We start from the raw sequence: 20096 nt of genomic DNA on the forward strand, positions 1-20096 counted from the left end.
AAATGATTAACTGGTCAAATGATTTTGAGTCAAAGGGAACATAAATGCTGCTTAGTGCTTAACATCCATCCCCATCATTGTTGTCGTTAACCATAGAATGTACAGTAAAAAAGATCATGCATGCAACGGAGGGTGATTAATATCAGCTTGTCTCTTAGGTTTCTAATGGCATAACTTCTTAAAACAGGCAAACAAATCGATTTCCAAAGAAGATTTGCATGCCATATTGGGATGTGGTGAATCATTTGGACATTCCAGCCTGCCCTGCAGGGGGGCTTAATTTTGACAGATACTTAAAAAAGAATTACTACAAAATTTTAGCATTGTATCTCAACTTCTTTTCTTTTAAGGACTTTTATTAGGGTTTTAATTTGCCGGTGGCAAAATGTACATAGGCGGAGTTAAGTTCTTTCACCATCAGGCCCGGCCAGGCCTGGGCCCCAAGTTTTTGTCCAAAAAGAGGGGCCGGCCCTAGTAGACGTAGTGATATATAATATGTGTTGCAATATAAATTGTATAAGTCTTCTTGGTTTAGTGGTAATTAGATGAGTATCCATGCGCTGTATTTTGTCAAAAGAAATTTGTTACTACTAGGTTTCGAATTTGTGTCAAAAAGAAAACACCAAAACCACTGAACCAAAGCATGTTCTGATCAGTGAGATGTGGACTACAATTTTTAAATTATCTCTTATTATTGTTTAATTGTGAAAAAATTTAAGGCCCCACTTGATGATTTAGCCTAGGGCCCCCAAATATCTTGAACTGGCCCTGTTCACCATAAAGTAAGAAGAGGGGGGACGAATTCGAAACTAACCATGACTACAGACTCATTTTTGGTTATCGCAACTTATTAGCTCATTTTCTTATTTTGTACCTAAAAAATCCAAGGGGGGACGAATATATTCATGCAATTTGAAATTAGGCACGACAAAAGGACGGTTTAGTCCCTCAATTTCAGCAAGATTTTATTCTGATAGTAACTTGGTTAGGTGATGATGGAATCAATCAAATAGGACTTTAGTCATTGCTTGGTTTAATATGCCATATTTTTTACTTGGAAAAACGCTCAGATATCGATCCCACTAGCAAGACAAGCCGTTGTTATTTCAAGCACCGTAAAGGGGAACCACCTCAACTTCTTGCAGTGCCAAAACAAGACACGAATTAAAAGAAAAATGGCTTACAAGTACAAAAAGGCAAACACATGCCTGAGGAGATTCTCAAGGTGATCATGACTAGTCCAAGAGAATAAAAAGAAGCAATGCTACCGCGCCCATATTTTTTATTTCATAAGTACTGAAGATGTTCGGATCAATCTATGGGTAGCTCAGTTAATCTCTCGTGCACTGATTCAACTGCCCACTAACGGGGCCCTGTATATTATGTATAATGTGAGGTGTCACAAACTAGAATACGTGACAACTGATATGTATCCATTTTGTGATGGTACTTACCCCAAAAAAAAAAAAAAATAGATTTCTTGGTGTTTAATTTGATGGTAAATAAAGTTTTGTGAGTATTGAACTAAGTTTTGTTTTGCCAAAATGTTTGGAGTTTTCATTGATGGGAGAAACAGTACATCAAGAAGAGCAAGATCCCTACAACACAACAGGCGAATCAAGTCACAAGGGAGAGGCCAACAAGAAAGCACCCCACTCCCACACACAAACTTTCTGGGCACAACATTCGCCGCAGAAAAAACGCACAACCACACCAAAGGAAACCCTTGTAGGGGAGGAAACAACCCCATCAGGGGTAGGAAACCAAAAAAACAAACGCAGCTGAGAAAAACAAACCAAAACCTACAGAAACAAATCTACACTGCTAAATTCGGTCACCGAGATCGCAGATCACTGTAGCAACCACATCCCACCATCCAGCAACACCAACAACTATCTCCATCCCACAATAACAACCTTGTCAGGGCTCAAACAAGCGACACTCAAACGACAAGGCCGGGCTGGCCTGATAACACCAATAAAACTCGCACGGTGAGGAAGATTGGAAAAGAGAGCACATAGGCGGACTGCACACAGACAATTGGCGCCATTGACGGGGAGCACCAAACTCAGGGAGGAACAGATCTGGAGAGAGAGAGGATGAGGAAACAGAACTCCCGCCGTAATCATGTCACCGGACAAACCGCCGCTCCGGTTCTGAGAGCTTATTCGCCGGAGGATATATCTCACTAAGCAGCCCAACAACCCGTCATAGCAGAGAGTGGACGGCCGGTGATGGTGGGGTGAGGCGGCAGCCCTGTCCCCCTACTAAGAAACCCTACCAGGAAACCCTACCAGATGTTTGTAGAGAGAATGCATAGACAAGAAAAGTTAGAGAGTTGTTAGGGACTTGTATTGAACTAAGTTCAAATAGTGTGAATAAGATTAGTTAAGGCGCACATATGTAAGCTGGACGGGACCCATTATGATATCAAATAAAGAAGAAATATAAGTCATAAGGGTAAATTTTAGCATTTTTGCATAACCTATAAGGGTAAAATGGTCAACATTATATTTAACGGGTTCAAATATCTAGCACTACATGGTCTAAGGTCATATTTATTTATAGTAAAAACAATAATTGAAATTTATTACGCGATTTTATAAACTTCAAGGGGTAAAATAGTAACTTCAACAACTGCAATGGCAAAACAGAAAATTTATCAACTACGAGGATTAGAAGAGCATAAGCGTAAATATCACATGGATTAGGGTCAAGTCTATAGTTAAAAACATGCTCGTGGTTTAAATCTGTAGTAGTCAAAACATGAACCAGGCTCTAACTCTGATTAATACTCCTACATGCCACAGTGAATATCCAAAGGCAACCAGTTTACGATTGTAGGTAAGGCCTCCCTCTTTCTGCAGGCAGGACTCGAGCTCGAGTCGTGCAAGTGGCATGGGATTGGGGATTTTGTGCTCTTACCAACGTGTATTTAGGTGGTGCCGTGGTGACGGTCTGTCCTCCTGGATAGTAGTTATGGCTTAGCCGAACATTCCACTGGCGAGTCGGGAGCTCCTATGGTCACGTCCAAAGAGGGTTGCTACGCTAATCGCCCCCTCTTACCCTTATTTCTGATTAAAAAAAAACCACAGTTTACTGTTATTTTTTATTGTATTTTATGGTTCACCTGGGCTTCGTTTTTTTTTTTTTTTTTTGGGGGGGGGGGGGGGGGGGTGTGGTGTTAAATACATTTTGAGGTTCATCGTCATTCGTCATTACACAGGCTAAAAAATCTCAAAAAAAGATCAAACATGATCCATATATATTTTGGTGAAACTTTTAATTTTTGGATTCCTTTATAAAAGAAAATTCACCGGAAGAAAAGTTCACTATAATAAATATGTGGAGAGTCTAACATTCTTGCCAATACATTATCCTCATTCTGTTCTGGATTATAATCTCTAATGAAAAACATATCTCCGTGACCAAAAGCTCCTGTCATGATGAACCCTGCGATGTATTGGAAGATAGTTGGCTTTCACACACCCAGGGTGCCTTAGTGGTAAGGATGAATGACTGACTTTAGGAGTACTTTCCTTGGTTAGGGGTTCGATTCTTCACCGGGTGAGTACTCTGATAGTAAGTGGAGGGCCATGACTGGTGTGGCTGCACTAGTTCCCTCGAGGTTTGGGTTGCGCAGTTGTGTTCAATTGTGGCTTGGCTTCAGGGCTGTTCCTCGGTTATTAAAAAAAGAAGAAGAAGAAGAAGATAGTTGGCTTTCCTTTTTCAAACGGGACAACGTTCTCAAACACATTTACCCTACCTACCACCTATAATCACTTCGAAAAGAACTTAAATCCTGTGTAAATTACAGGGAATTTATTGTACTCATGGTCTATCAAGTTCTTTTTTATTAAAAGCTTCACTTTAATTCACCGGTTAAAAATGCATCAAAACAAGGGTACTGAAGGATTCCAGCACAAAGTATCGCCTTTTGGTGCAGTGAACTCATAGTCTTCAACGGAGTTAGCTCAATTGACCATAGCTTTTGCAAATGACTAAAATGGCCACATAGCGGTTCAAGCTTTTTTCACACGTGACATTAGACAAGCCGATCATTGAGATGTCTTAAAGAATGTAGAAGTGGTAAAATTAAACTTGAAATAAAGTCAACCCTCGATCGGTGTACTTTTTTATGACTTGGTAACAGGCCAAATTGGTTAATTAATTCGAATAATTAATTTCACTGTCCACAAGTGAGAAATCTAATCAAAATTGGAGCAAAGTCATGTATAAACAAAAACCTTGACACTTGATGACATTAGTGTTAGGTGGAGGGGAAGGGGAAGGGGGGGTTGAAGATTTGTTTCCTTTTCCCCTTTTTTGGTTGCTTAATTAAAAGCACATTCCTTGGCTGGCTTTGGAATCTAATTAAAGAGCACAAATGTTGAGTCATGGAAATCAAAATGATTGAAGAAGGGAAATGGACATGTTGAATGGCGGTCCCAAGTCCAAATATAGGCATACAGCAGAGAGAGAGAGAGAGAGAGAGAGAGAGATTCCTAGGGCAGTATGAGATCGTTGATTCTGATCTTTCATATGCAGCTAATGTTGAATGGTCATTCTCAAGCATGTACACAGGCCTGCATGTCTTGCCCTTTTCGTCGCATTAAGTGACAAATGCATAGATTATTCAACGTACATTCTATGACAGTACCATATAACACGCCATTTTTACGTAATATTCTCAACTAATCATGTAGCGGTAAATTTCAAGGGTAGGTAGGGGCCAGCGGGTTCAAATTCTAGTTCAACGGCTACAAAGATATAAAGAAAATGGTAAAAAATTTAGTGGATTGGGTATATTTTACGTATTTTGGTTGGAGTACTATAGTATTGCATAAATAACGTCACACAATAGTCTAGAATTATCAGATGAGTACCTTCTCCCAAGAGATCTAGTATGGAGATACTTTTTGAACCATGGTGGAGAGGTGGAATATTCTCTATGGGGTGGACCACATCACCAGCCAATGGTACTGTTGGTCTGGTGGTTAAAAACATAGGAAATGGATCATCTCCGGTAATTGTCCGTGACAGTTGCTGGAGGTGTCTCACAAGTGTGGATTCCACAAAGATACTCTTACAGATAAGAAAATATGCTATATTGTGAGAAAAATGTGAACTTCCTGGACATTACAAGCATAGAGAATCCCATTTTAAATAAGTGTCTAGTTTCACTTTTTCAAATAATTTTTAAATTATTTATATCTTTTAATTTATACCAGTTTTCATAATTTTCAAAACTCTATCTAATAGAACCAATTGAGATTTACTCCATCCATCCCATTTTAAATGTTCCCTACGTAAAGTCGTGTTATTTTGACCTTCAAAAAAATCACATTTTTCATAATCTTTGTTGAAACTTTTTTGCACCATTTTAAAGCCATCATCGAGATCTTTTGAAAGATGCAAAACAAAGTTAAAAATTAAATCCACAAAGTACTTTATTTTTCGTGGTCAAAGTTACAAGTCTCCCGTCGGGAACATTTAAATTGAGACGGAGGGAATAATAAACAAGATCCATATTGCATATAAAAAGTAATATACCTTGGAAGATATAAATAATTTTTTAAAATATCCGAAATAATGACATGAATATTTATCAAGGAACGAAGGAAATAATTATTTTTGTTAGCGGAATGGGGGCATTAGATCCACAGCTGGTTCCTTCCCATAAATTACAATGATGGAGTTGAAGTCGGGATATAACTTTAAGTTCGTATTCGAGAAAGATCTTAAGATCCTCGCGCGAGGTACTGATCACTTTTTGGGACCCATCTGATCACGCCCAAAGATGTTGCCAAGCAATGCATGATTGTCAGGGACAAAATCAGAATTTTGTAAATATAGAAACTCAACTATAAATAACAAGATTTTGAAATTTCACAGTTTCTGAATCTAATAATTTATTTGGTTTGAATTTATTTGGAATTTTTTTGGGAATGAGTAAAGAGAGATTGAAAAGGAACGGAGATTAATAATTAAAGGAAAAACTTATCGGGGCTGTGTGATTTTAATTTTGTCAAACGTGATTGTAATAGGGCTGCACATGCTTGTGCAAATAAAGCTCTTTCTTGTAGTTTGTCCGGTTTGTGGACAACTACCTTGCCCCTTTGGGGCTCCTCTCTCTCTGATGGTTAGGCGTTTTTTCCGCCTTTCAGATTAATAAAATCTTCTCTCTTTTGATAAAAAAAAAGAAAAGAGAGAAATTGAATTTTGGAACCCGAAATGAACATAAAACATTTAAATGTCTAAATAACTCCCAATATAAAATAAAATATTTAGGCGTTCTTAACAAACAAAAAACCAACTAATACTAATATTAAAATTTAGAAGAAAAAAAAAACCGAAATAACGAGGGGCCGTGGCCCCCATATGCCCATACATGCATCCGTCTTTGATGGTTGCCCTTTCCATCCAAGCTTCTTAAAAAAACTTAGAGCGTCACCATTTCGCTCTTTGAAAAATGTTTGCAACGAGTCAATTTTACGCGCGCATCATGACGACCTAATCCCATTATTCATTAGCTGGAAGCCCGATCGAAGCCGGGACCAAATTCGTACGAATATTGGAGTAAATGCTAAATGTTGCAAATCTTTTTTTTTTGATCGGCATGAATGTAGTAAATTACGCCGACAGTACTCCGATTGACAATGCTATGGGGAACATAATACTATTTTGTTCATTGACAAACTCATATTGGTTGGTGCAATAGGCTCCACGTAAATACCATTGATATCACATGGTGTAAAAATAAAGTACCATTCGTGGTCCCCAGTTATTTACTGAAGAGAAAATCTTAAAATAAAAAAATTTGGAGTATTTTGTGAATGATTTTTTGGAGTATTTTTACGGTGGATTTTCATTTGGAATATCATTAAGAAATTACGTTATTTATTTATCCAACTAATTAATGTACAAAAGACTACAAAAAATGGAAAAGACAAACGAGAATGAATTATGTGAGTACATTTTTCTTTTAAGAATAGTCGGGTCGGCAACCGTCCTATTTATGACAATGATTGGACAACTTCCTGCAGCAGCTGGGTGGGAAACCATCCCAACCCTTTACTTTTAACTAAGTGGACTAATCACGAATTAAGGGTTTTTTTTTTCCATCACACAAGCATTTAATTTACATTTTTTTTTACAAAATGATTTTGGGCAATTTAAAAAAAAAAAAGAGTATGTTGAGAAAACTAAAATTTATATTTTATTATACATTACAAATATTAAGAAATTTGAATGCAACCCTTTATTTATATGTCTTTGTATCATGTTTTTGTTAAATGGCTTTATCTTTATTTTTATAATCTCCTATATTTTCTTTTTCACCCGATTAAAAAAATTGTCCAAAATCATTTTGATAATTTTTTAAAAAAAAATTAAATGCTTGTGTGATGGGAAAAAAACCTTAATTCGTGTTTAGTCCAATTAGTTAGAAGTCACGGGTTGGGAGGGTTTCTCGTCCAGCTGCCACGTAAAGTTATCTAATCAGTGTCATAAATAAGATGGTTGCCAATCCGACTATCCATGAAAGCAAAAGGTACTCACACAATTCGTTCTCATTTGTCTTGTCCATTTTTTATATTCTTTTGTACACTAATTAGATGGATAAATATCGAACCATGACCGAAGAAAGGTATGCGAGAAATAGGGGACCAAAATATTGAACCATGAATGAAGAAAAGCACGAGAGAAACAGGGGACCAGAGATGCACTATTTTTAGCATTCTCTCTCTCTCTCTCTCTCTTTTTTAACTGCACCCTAAAGCATAGCTCCGTCCTTGCAATTAGGACATTCCAATGGAACTCCCTAACCATCCGATCATGATGTTGACTTGTGCTAGCCAATCGATTTAGAGTGTGAGAGGAAAAGAGAGCAATGTTGTTCACCCCGCGAGGGTGTAACTAGTTTGAGCCCTATTTTGATGATATAAATCGTTCATTTTGTCCAGTCTTATTTGACAGAGATCTATGCAAAAATTCAGCTCAATCACATACTGACAGATGTTTGATCTAAAAATCTTATTCTTGTTTAGCCAAGAAAAAAAAATCTTATTCTTGAATCAACAATTTTCAGACAAAATAAAATAAATTTCAGCTCAAGCATTTACCGATATTCAATTGAGTTGGATTTTTATAGGGTCTTCTAACAAATGAATTTAGAAGAAATAAGTGATTTTGATCCTTGAAGTGTGGGACCCAAAATGAGCATACTCTCGCAGGTGGTGAACGAAATGCGGATGAACAAAATTAGTCCCGGGGCGAAAATGGTCCATGTATAAGTGACATATATAACCCCAAGGAATTGGACATAGTGATCATCAAGACCTGAGGTTCGAAACCTCTAAGATATTATCAATTTTTGGGGAGTCTTTTTTTATTGGTTTCTAGCAAGTGAGTAGTGGGATAGGGCCGCAAGATTGGGTGGCTTAGACACCTGAGATAAGTAAGATATATATACTGTAAATCAATCAACCTGCTCAGAGTGTGGGATTGAACCGCGAGATTAGTCGAAGCATACATAAGCAGACTTAAACACCTGAGATAAGTGAGATATATATACAACTATAAATCAATCAACCCGCCGGGAGTATTCAATTTTCATTTGGCTTAGGACCACATTCAATAACAGTCCTTTATGATTCGATGAGCATGTGTACGTACATGAGAGGAAGCTGTGGTAATACCAATCCAAGAGCTTGTGGATCACATACACTCTAGCAGGCGGATCAAAAAAAAAACTCTAGCAGGACCACTCTCCTTAGTTTATTTAAAAATTACTTCTACAAAACCCCCCACCCCAAAAACAAAAAAAGAATATTGGAGCAATTTTTCAATGTGGGTCCGGGTCCAACGTTAGTTTTCGGAGTTGATTGTTTTGAAAGGCTTCCTAAGAATTGTTTCATCTCCTGAAAAAGAAACAGAAACTCTACGCCCACCGCTCAATTTTTAGTGCTTCTCTCACTGCTCTCAATTTCACCTTCTAAAAGTATTTTGGACTGTCCGGATTTTAAAAAACTCTTCCAAAGAAGAGTTCTTCTCTAAAAGAGTTCGTTTTTTTTTTTTTTTTTTAAATTGAGACCTTTGATCGCCGAGACGGATGTTAAGATGTTGAGCGGTGACACAGAGCGATGGGCATAGCTAAGAAAGAAATCAAGTCGGTTGAAAATCGCAGCCATTCCATCGAAAGAAAGCTTAATCGATCATCTAAACCATACAATTTTCGACCTCATTTACGGTATCAATCATGCAAAAATTCATATTCACCGAAACACGGTTTATCTTGAAACAGATTAGAGCATTATTAAAACCCATTGCTATCAAGATATATATATATATATACACAGTCGGGTTCCGGTAAGGGATCCCGCATTTTTTTAAAATGCGGGACTCTCCTTCCCGATTGAATTTCGATGATCCGAGCCGCTCAAAGTGATCAGAACGTGATTTTAAGGGTCCCCACGAGAAATCAGCAAAAAAAATGACCGGGAAGGGCTTCATCCGAGCATTTTTCATTGAACGGTTCAAAAAAAACTGCTCGGATGAAGCCCTTCCCGGTCATTTTTTTTGCTGATTTCTCGTGGGGACCCTTAAAATCACGTTCTGCACACATTGAACGGTTCGGATTTTCAAAATTTGATCGGGAAATGAAAGTCCCTCATTTTAAAAAAATGAGGGATCCCTCACTTGATAATTTGTGTATATATATATATATATATATCATGGTTTTATTGATCTCTCATAAACATGATTTTTAGGATATATAATTGATGTTTTTTTTATGGAATTTAAAAAAGAAATGATTTCAATTATGAATGTATTAGCATAAGGACTTACAAATAGGCCAAACAGGACCGTGTGAGGATCGTCCACATAGGAGTACATACAAATAATTTGAATTTCTATGGTTAGACGAGTTTAAAATCTAGAGGGACCAAGTAATCGATCGGGATCCTCTATGAAGATCCTTTATGTGAGAATCGTGTAAGGATTTTTATTCAGACCATCCATCTCGACAATTAATGGTTTGAATATGTTTGTTATCTTTGACCGGTAAGAGTTACCGGTCAAAGATAACAAATGTATCCGAACTATTGATTGTCGAGATGATCCGAGACCAAGGAAGTGAGATTTAGACATGTAGTGCTTGTTCCAAAATCATGCAAGATCCCCACTAGACAGCTTGGAGTTTGGCCAAAGGGCTTGTAGCTCAAAGAGGAAATTCAAAGCTGCAACAACTATAGAGGTATTAAATTGATGAGTCATACGATGAAATTGTGGGAAAGAATTATTGTACATCGCTTGAGGATGGTGACTATGGTGTCAGAGAAACAGTTTGGGTTCATGCTTGAAAGATCAACCATGGAAGCTATCCACCTATTAAGGAGAATGGTAGAAAAACCACAGAGCAAAACAGAAGGATCTTCATATGGTTTTCATAGATTTAGAAAAGACTTATGATAAGGTGTCTAAAGACATCATATGGTAGGTTTTGGAGAGAAAGAGAGTGACCAAAGGGTATATCGAGGTGATTAGAGACATGTATGAAGGTGTCGTCACTACCATTCGATCACCAGTAGGGGAAACGAGTGAATTTCCAATCACTGTAGGATTGCATCAAAGGTCAGCCTTGAGCCCGTATCTATTTGCTTTAGTTATGGATGAATTAACTAGACAATTTCAGAAGAATATCCCATGGTGTATAATATTTGCAGATGACATTGTCCTCGTAGATGAAACCACTAGAGGTGTTAATACGAAATTAGAAATTTGGAGGGAAACATTAGAGTCAAAGGATTTTCGAATAAGTAGGAGTAAAACTGAGTATATAGTGTGTAAGTTTAGTGGTACCAACAGTGCGCATGAAGAAAGAGTGATAATTCAAGACCAGGAGATACCTAAGAGTGACCATTTTAGGTACTTAGGCTCAATTATTAGTGGCAATGGAGAGATTACTGATTATGTAACCCATAGGAGCCAAGTGGGGTGGCTCAAGTGGAGGAGCGCTACTGGTGTACTGTGTGATAAGAGGGTACCCATAAAATTGAAGGAAAAATTCTATGGAACTACCATCAGACCAGCGATGCTTTACGAGACAGAATATTGGCCTATTAAGAAACAACAAGTGAACAAGATGAGTGTAATGAAAATGAGAATGTTGAGGTGGATGTGTGGTAAGACTAAACGAGACAGAATTAGAAATGAAACGATTCATGAAATGGTAGGTGTAGCACCCATAAAAGAGAAGTTGAGGGAAAATAGGCTAAGATGGTTTGAGTATGTCTACCGTAGAATAAAAGATGTAGTAGTTAAGAGAGCAGCTATGATAGCTTTGGATAACAATGCTACGGGGAGGGGTAGACCTAAATTAACATTAGATGTTGTGGTGCGCAACGATATGAGTATAGTAGGTTTGTGTGAACAAGTAGCCCTTGACAGAGTTCAATGGAAGAAAAAGATTTATGTAACTGACTCTAAGTGATTGGGACATAAGGCTCGGTTTGGTTTGGTTTGTGGGAGGTTACGGTTTGAGCCCCGTTAGATGCGTTTGTGGTTTAGGGCTATGGACAGCTTTTGGACCATTGTGAACTAATTTTATTAAAACGCCCTAACTTGCGGATGTATACAACTTGGCAAAAAAAAAATTTGGAGTTGCAAATTTTAGAAATTGTCCCTTTGGTTTTTATGACTTCTCAATTTCTCCCTCTAGTACTAATTGTGTCAATTTCAACTTTGTAGTTTACATTTCGTCTCATTTTGGTCTCTCTCACTAAGGGCGTGATTGGATCAAAAGAAATTCAAGGCAAAATTGTCATTTTTCTTTCCAAAGGGAAGAAATTAAGATTTCATGAAAACTAGAGGAATTATTTCTAAAATGTTATCTTCTACTTTTGTTTTACCAAAGAAAAAATGCACCATACGTTAGATATTTTGCACATTAACTTTTTTATTATTATTGAATAATCCAAGTATGTTGAGAAAACTAATTTTTTTTTATATTTTATTATACATTACAAATATTAAGAAATTTGAAAAGCAACCCCTTATTTATATGTCTTTGTATCATGTTTTTTCTTAAATGGTTTATCTTAATTTTTATAATCTGCTTTATTTTTTATTCACCCCATTAAAAAAATTGTCCAAAATCATTTTGTTAATTGTAATCATTGAATCATTGATTTAGAAGCGGAGCACTATTCAACAATAAATAACCGAGTATGTTTTCGGCTTGGGGATGGTGGTTTAATAATCAACCTCACAGCTTCGATACAACTAGCTTATATTGACCCGAAAAATGTTGTTCAAAAGTTTATATTGCTTCGCATTTCATTGTGTAATATTAATCATTAAGTTGTTTGAAGAATATTGTAGATAGACAATTAATGTAGCTGTCAATATCCAATAACATGTACATTTCACATGAGTGAACTTGTCAGCGAGCCCCAAAACAAATACAGTTCAGATCAACCAATAAAGCCAGAGCAGGCTAATCTACGCTTGCTGCACAGGTACTCCCATGTTTTAATTCAATCTATAAATTAATATTCAAGAAGTGCTTCTCTTCTTAATCAAACAAGACCACAAGATAACTGAATACTATTGAACATTTTTTTTCTTTTCAATCACGTAAAAAAATAAAATAAAGAGATTTTAAATATCATTAAAAGACAATTGAAAAAAAAAAAAACATGATACCAAGGCATTTAATAAAGGAGTTGCTTTTCGAATTTTCTATTGTATTCGTAATATGTAATGTAATGAAAAGTTTAATTTCCTCAACATATTTTGCGTATTCAATAAGAAATAAATATGTTACAAAAGTAAAAAATAATTGACGTGATTGAGTTTTTTTTTGGGTTTCATGTCTCCGGCTAATTTGGCCTCAATTTAATTTTGATTTATGTTTTTGTCCTTTTTTGGTCTTTTTTGAACTTTTGTTAGTTTTGCATTAATATTTTTAGATTATTATCTGTCTCGATGATAAGAATCTAACAATTAAAAATTTATGTTGAGAAAATTTTTAAAAATTCACTAAAGACACAAATAACTTAAAATAGATAATAAAAAATTAAATTAAAACTTTGAACTTTTTTCAAGTTTGAATTTTTTTTTGACTCCTCTAAAAAAGACGGTTAAGTATTCAACAAAACTATTATGCAAAGTTAACAAAAGTTCATATAGATGAAAATCTTATAAAAATAAGAATATATATAACCATAAAGTTTGGCCAAACCCTCTCCGTAGTTAATTTTTGTGTCCACAAAATTATTCAATAACCCTAGAAGGAAAAGAGGCAGGGCCTTCATATGTGTTCTCAAGTACTGTCCACTTTGATGATCCAAACCATCTAGATTTTAGAGGTCGACAAGTTCATAGACCACACCTGAAAATCAAGTTGATCAGATATCGTTTGATATGGTTTCAAAAACATATTTCTCTTAGAACGTAACAAGGAGCTAGACAAAATAAATGCATTCCGATATTATATCATCGGTAGCCGATCAACATAATTTTTTTCCGTGTCAAAAGTTCTCGACAAGCTCTAAAATATGAATAGTTTAGATCATCAAAGTAAGCCCGGGAAGGACCCACAGATTTATAGAAAAACTGGATGGTCCAATCCATTTGCAATTACTAGAGATGATCCTCCTCCTTTCATAAACAATAAGCTAATGCTCCTTTAGGTTGGGCACGACTAGATCAGATAGAATATTTTTTCTTCGGAATTAAGTTTGACTCCACAATGAAGTTGAAAGCCCCACAACAATTAAAGAATGAATGGTTGTATGCATAAATAATGCACCATGATCTTTTCTTCTTTTTTCTCAATATTGTATACATTAGCAAGAGTTAACAAGGTGTTAGTATATTAGACTATCTATAGCACTGAATTTCAAACCGTCCCTCACGGGGCTCGTGCCTCCACTGAGGGAGGCATACCAACTAAGCTAAGAGCTCACTGGTAATGCACCATGATCTTGCTTTGCTATTCATTCTACTATTCTTTTCTCTTATATTTTTCTTCTGAACAATGGAATTTTCAATCTAGCTAGTGACCTTCCATAGAAGTATCCGAATAAAAATCGCGATTACAACTCAATAACTCAATCGCCATACCTCCATGAAAGCTCATAATAAGATACATAATTTCCTTCTCTAATTGTGATTCTTTATTAAAGTCTTATTTTTTTCTCGAAAGAGGATCTTCTCTAGTCCTGAATCGTGCTGTTGGGTTATTTGTGACCTTTTTTATAGCTCATTTCAATGAAAAAGCCTATTAAAAATATGTTGATTGGGTATCGATCAATAATTTGATATGACTTCAATATCCTTTTATGTATATTGAAACAAAACAAAAAAGCGTGCACATCAGATCAGGATTCATTTTCTCAATACAAATGAATTTCGATCACGTACTTATCGATGTCTGTTCATCATGATTTCAATATGGTTAATGTTTTCAACGAGCTCAAAAGGAAACAACTCCAATCCTCCAAATGGACCCGGAAAAGAACCACAAATAGCCATGACAGAACGGTCAATATTTTTTTTTTCCTTTATTTTCACCATGTCTCTTGTAAAAGATGCAAACACTATACAAAGCAATGTCATGAACTCTAAAATGGAGAAAATTGCAATCTTCATGCTGTCGGTAAAAGTAGATTAGATTTGCCAAATCTAATAATTGGGCATAGTAGGAGTATTATTTTGGGCATTGAAGCTGGTGGTCCTTGGTTCTAGCTACTTGAGAAAGCAATCATATCAACAATGAAACTTGCAGAAAGAATAGTAAATGCTTTAGAAATCAGAGATAGACATCAATATGACACCAATATTTCACTATCCAAATTTAATTTTAGAAGTCATGAATCCTAAAACTTTCCTCCAAATAAATCCCCAAAATCAAAAACCCCTCTATTGAGATAGATTTCATCAAAATCATACAAAAGCCCAATCAAAATCTTGGTTAATCAAAAACCATGTCAATTTCAAAAGCCAATCCCAAACACCACTCACCTTCTTTCCCCCCCCGCCCCCGCCACCCCCCCCCCCCCCCCCCCCCAAAAAAAAAAAAAAAAGGTCATACTTAATAATTAGAGAAAATTGGCAATGTACAAGATGTACAAAAAGATGCTAGATATATAGTTTAGGTTCCCCCACCTAAAAGAAGAAGAAAAAAAAGAAAAAATAACATGTTTTGGTGTCAATTCCTCCTCCTCTAGGGTTGGTGTCAATTCAAAGAGAGAGGGCTCACTCTCTCTTTTTGCTTTCTCTTTATTTCCTCAATAGGAGGAGCAACTTCTTGGTACCACCATTATGCCAATAGTACCTACAAAATTTTCTCCACTCTATAACTCCTCAAATCTCAAGCCTTAATTTCGTAATTCTCACGAGAGCGATTGCGCAATAGCCGTAAGATATTTTGCCTCGTGTCTCCAACATTGCTCGATGTCTCCACTCTATAACTCCTCAAATCTCAAGCCTTAATTTCATAATTCTCACAAGAGCGATTGCGCAATAGCCGTAAGATATTTCGCCTCGTGTCTCCAACATTGCTCGATGTCTTCTGCGATCCTCTTAGCATCTATAGATGCACCAAGTAACCCTCGTTTTGTGAACCCTACGGCATACAACCCACACTCGCCTTTCCAACCATTAGGAAATGGCCTTCGTGGTAATCCATCTTTCTCGGAAAACATATCGCTCTCCTATAGGGACAATCAGATACGATAAGTCTTCTTTAGTCGTTTGAACTAGTGAGAATATAACATAATCTTGAGAATCAAGAAGAAAAAAGAAAGATGAAAAAAATGTTACCTTTAGCCAAGATGGTACATTGCTTTTGTAACCAGTTGCTAAGATGATTGCATCAAAATTTTCCTTTTCTCCATTGATAAATTCCGCGCTATGACGTGTCAGTTTCCGAATAGCTGGACATACCTACACCAAGAGTGTCAAAATAAAATGTAAGAATGACTCTGTTATGAAATTCTTCAATTTTCCAATTCGAGATAAATAAATTTAAACAAAAAAAACAAGAGAAGAGAAATATGAGTATATGTTTCAATTGTTGTTTGGAAGCACAATATAACATTTCCTATTCACAGTTCATTAAGAAAAGTCATTTTATTTAAAAATAACACGACTTTTTGTAATAAGCTACGAACATAAAATATTAGAGCATAAAATTATGTAAATTGCAAAGTCGAGAAAAAGTACACACCTTGATATCTCCACTTTTGATCTTGGCAAGGGTGCCGATGTCCAACACGGGCGTTTTCCCTGCAGAGTTTTTTAGCTGGAGGGGACCCACCGAGGGACGGTGGAGGCCGAGCCGGGCAGTGTCGCCGAGGACAAGCCACGATAAGACGAGCAAAAAGCGATCGACAAGGCGGATTGGCAGCCACTTTAGCAACCACATAGACAGCCCGAAAGTCGATCGGCCCAGCATCTCCCGCGGTAGGACGTGTACCTTCATTGTAATGATTCATCATCAAAAAGTGTCACAAAAAAGATTAGGGCACCCCCACAAAAAGGAGGTTGCCCAGAAAAAATGAATTGTGTGGTATGTGAGAGAGAATTGCTGTCATGCAAAGGCAATAGCTTTGGAGAGTGCAAATTTGTTCACCTATTCGAATTTTAGTGGATATTGCCTGTTTTCTATAGTTCACATACCGAATCGTACTTTAATGATTAGGCAAGTGTTACACTATCAATTACTTGCCGATGTGGAATTAAGCTGTTTTTTTGCAGCATCAAGCTTAAAACCTAAGCTCTATAAAATGAACGACTCTGATCCTAATAGTGAGACACAGTGCAGGCTACGTAGAGACTGCAAAATGTTCACTTACCTTTTTAGGTGAGTTAATAAAATTGCACTCGGTTCTGAAACATGACCGGACTCTTAAACAAAACAGCAAAATAACTAAGCAGAAGTTATCATCACATGACCAATAAAATAAAATAAAAAGCTCCTATTCGAATTCACAAACTCTGCTTATACAAACTCGAAATTAAGTTTGTTTGGTTTGGATTTAGAGAAAGATTTTGAGATAATAAATAAAGAGAGATAGATAGACAAATGATAGTAATAATTTGAAGATAAAACTAATTAAGAACCGTGCGCAGAGGAAGGAGTTGGGATCCAAAACGAACACGGTTGGTCATATGTCTTGAAATTATGGGAATGAAAAAAAGGCAAATCCACTTGTGAAAAAAAAAAAAAAAGGCAAATCCTACGTTTTTGACTGGTGTCGCTCAGGCTTTGGGTATCCCAAGAAAGTGAATTGTCAAAAGATATGTTTTCTCCAATGCCAAAAGATGGAAATTTACAGCAGTAGATTGTGATCAACTTCGAATAGGGTGTTGGAAGTTGATGTAGGCTGGGGCTGAGAAGTTTTGGATGTCGAGCGGGTACCGCACACGCGGTATATTATCGGCAATTCCAACATATCAAATGTATTTTAGACGGTCCAAGTTTTATAGAGAAAAAAAGAAGAGAGAGTGGTGGGGTGAAGGGAGAGAAAGAAAGAATAAATCTGAATCACTCAAAATACGTTTTGATGGTTGAAATTGCCGACGGGTACCGCCGCTTCTTACCAGCTCGGCACCCAAAATTTCTCGTAACAGTAACACAAGAAGTTGCAAAAAAAGACAAAATATTGTCATTAAATGCCAGCCGAGAAAATGGGCTGGTGACAGTGAAATTTATATTCTTTTTCAATTTTGAAAATAATACTATGGAGTATGAGAAATCCCAAAATAGAAAGAGAAAGGAATCACCTCATGTCAATCAGATAAACGTTGCATATTTTCTTGTAGTGGTAATAAACATATTCTCACTTCGCATCGATCTTAATTTCAATTAACGTGAAAATAAAAAATTGAAATATAAAAAAATACTCAAAAAAAATGCACAAAAAAGTGTTAAATATTAGATGTGTGATGAAATTTATTCTGAGTGCGATCTTATTAAGCAAAATTTTATACCTATAACATAGATTCAATTTTCGAAGAATATTTTACTTAGCCTATTGTTTAAAAAGAAAACACTCAATATTTGCATAATTTGTCCATTTTTTGAGAAAATAGTTTATGAGATTATCACAACGTTGAAAAATAAAATCTTCGTCAACAAACTTTTTTTTTTTTTTTTTGTTAACTACTTTGTCAACAAACTTCACTCGAAACAAAGTTAAAAAGCGATGTTACAGACACAAATATTCGCCCATACTGCAAAGAATACACGCAAGATTCACACGCACTAGATGGTCGCTAACACATCTTTGTCAGAACACCAGTGTTCAAATAATTCCCGGACTCAAAATCCCCCAATCAAACAGTTATTCCAAAAATTCTACTACAAATCAATTCTTAATATAGTATGCAATTACTATGTTAAACAAAACAAAAATGTGAGTGCATTTGAACTCCACTACAAGTGGCTTTTAGAGGGGAGAGTGAGAGATACATATTTGGATTTTGGTGGTGATGCGTGGTTTAAAAGGTCCCGGAAATACCACGTGACCGCGACCGAGGGAGGGAGAGAGATCGAGATCTAAAAAGAAAGCTTACGGTGTCTTTGACCACGAGAGAAGGCGAAGCGCAATGGTTGCACAGATCCAAACACACCTCCATGCCCGAGTTCCCGCAACCAACCACCAAAACCCTCTTCCCTCTGAACACCTCCCCACTCTTGTACCCACTCGTGTGCACTACGCTCCCCCCAAACTCCTCCCTCCCTTCCACCTCCGGCACCACCTCCTCCGCATTCTCCCCCGTCGCCACCACCAACCACCTGCTCACGTACTCTCTCTCCTCCTCTCCGCTGCCGCCCCCCGCGCACCTCACCCGCCAGTACCCCGCCCCGGAGTCGTACTCCGCACGCGCCACCGTCTCGTTGAAGACCGGCCTTATGTCGAACTTCCTGGCGTAATCCTCCAAGTATTCCACGAACTGCTGCTTGGAAGGGTAGTTCGGGAAGTCCTGGGGGAAGGGCATAAGCGGTAATTCGCAGAATTTCTTGGGCAAGTGGAGCCGGAGCCGGTCGTACGTCTTGAGCTGCCACAGCGACGCGATGCAGTTGGACCGCTCGAGCACCAGGCTCTCGATTCCTTTCTGCTTCAAGCAGGCAGCGGCCGCCAGGCCGGACGGGCCGGCCCCGACGATCACCGGGCCGGGGACGAACCTGCACCTCCGGTCCGGTGCCGTGGCTTTGTCCTCGCCGGAGAGCAACGGATCGTGCGATTTTTTCCCTTCTATTTCCCTCAAGAAGTTCATCGCAGAACGCTCGGTTGAGCACTTGACGGGTTGTGCGTACGTAATTTCAAAGCTGTTTGGATTGAGCACTGGAAAAATTCTGTGGGGGAATAAAACAGGGGAGACCCATTTTAGTGAAAACAGAGGAGACCCATATAGTGAAAACAGAGCATATATCTCTGCCTATCACTCTCTCTCTCTGCCTATCACTCTTTCTCTCTCCGTCTATCACTCTTTCTCTCACTCTATAAGAAGTCTAGTGATTGAGGTTAGATGGGCAGGCGAGTTTCTCTCTTATGTAGAGAGAGAGAGAGAGAGAGAGAGAGAGAGAGAGATTGGGGATGAGGTGAATTCTTCCTGAATAAGGGGAGTAGATTAGGAGGGTTCTTATCCAATAGGGGAGAATGGGTATGAGTTGTGGTTTCAATGTAGGAATGAGCGGAGGGAGGGGGGAGAAGGCTACGGGGTTTAATTCAACAGAGAGAGAGGGAGAGTGAGAGAGAGGGAGAGTGGGGATGGTGATACATGTGTGCGTGAGTAGTTACATATATGTGTGTATATATATGAATAAATAAAACAAATAAAACATTCTTTTTGTTCATTGAGAGAGAGAGAGAGAGGGATTGAGTCGATTCTGTCGAATTCCACACATGAGGGGGGAAGCCGGGAAGCGAATGGTAAAAGGGCGTGATGAAAGGTGGGGCATGGAAGAAAGAGACTAGTGAGACGGGAAAATTAATCAATGAGTAGTTATAGGATCCTGCTTTGTTCTTTTATGGAGTAGTAAGTTTTGAGGGAAAAAAAAAAAAATTACGCTTTGTGCG

At 37.5% G+C, this 20096-nt stretch overlaps 1 protein-coding gene across 1 annotated transcript; it reads right to left on the bottom strand.

Annotated features, from left to right (window-relative positions):
* Positions 1–15134: 15134 nt before the first annotated feature.
* Positions 15135–19782, bottom strand: LOC131316548 (indole-3-pyruvate monooxygenase YUCCA6). The gene is made up of 4 exons (XM_058345954.1): positions 18589–19782; positions 16238–16486; positions 15832–15954; positions 15135–15722 (listed from the first exon to the last, which is right to left on the bottom strand). Exons 1-4 carry the CDS (start codon positions 19291–19293, stop codon positions 15513–15515), a joined length of 1287 nt encoding a protein of 428 aa, XP_058201937.1. The 5' UTR covers positions 19294–19782; the 3' UTR covers positions 15135–15512.
* Between the last annotated feature and the right edge of the window lie 314 nt (positions 19783–20096).

The sequence above is a fragment of the Rhododendron vialii genome, chromosome 2a (genome assembly GCF_030253575.1).
Source record: "Rhododendron vialii isolate Sample 1 chromosome 2a, ASM3025357v1".
Taxonomy (NCBI): Eukaryota; Viridiplantae; Streptophyta; class Magnoliopsida; order Ericales; family Ericaceae; genus Rhododendron; species Rhododendron vialii.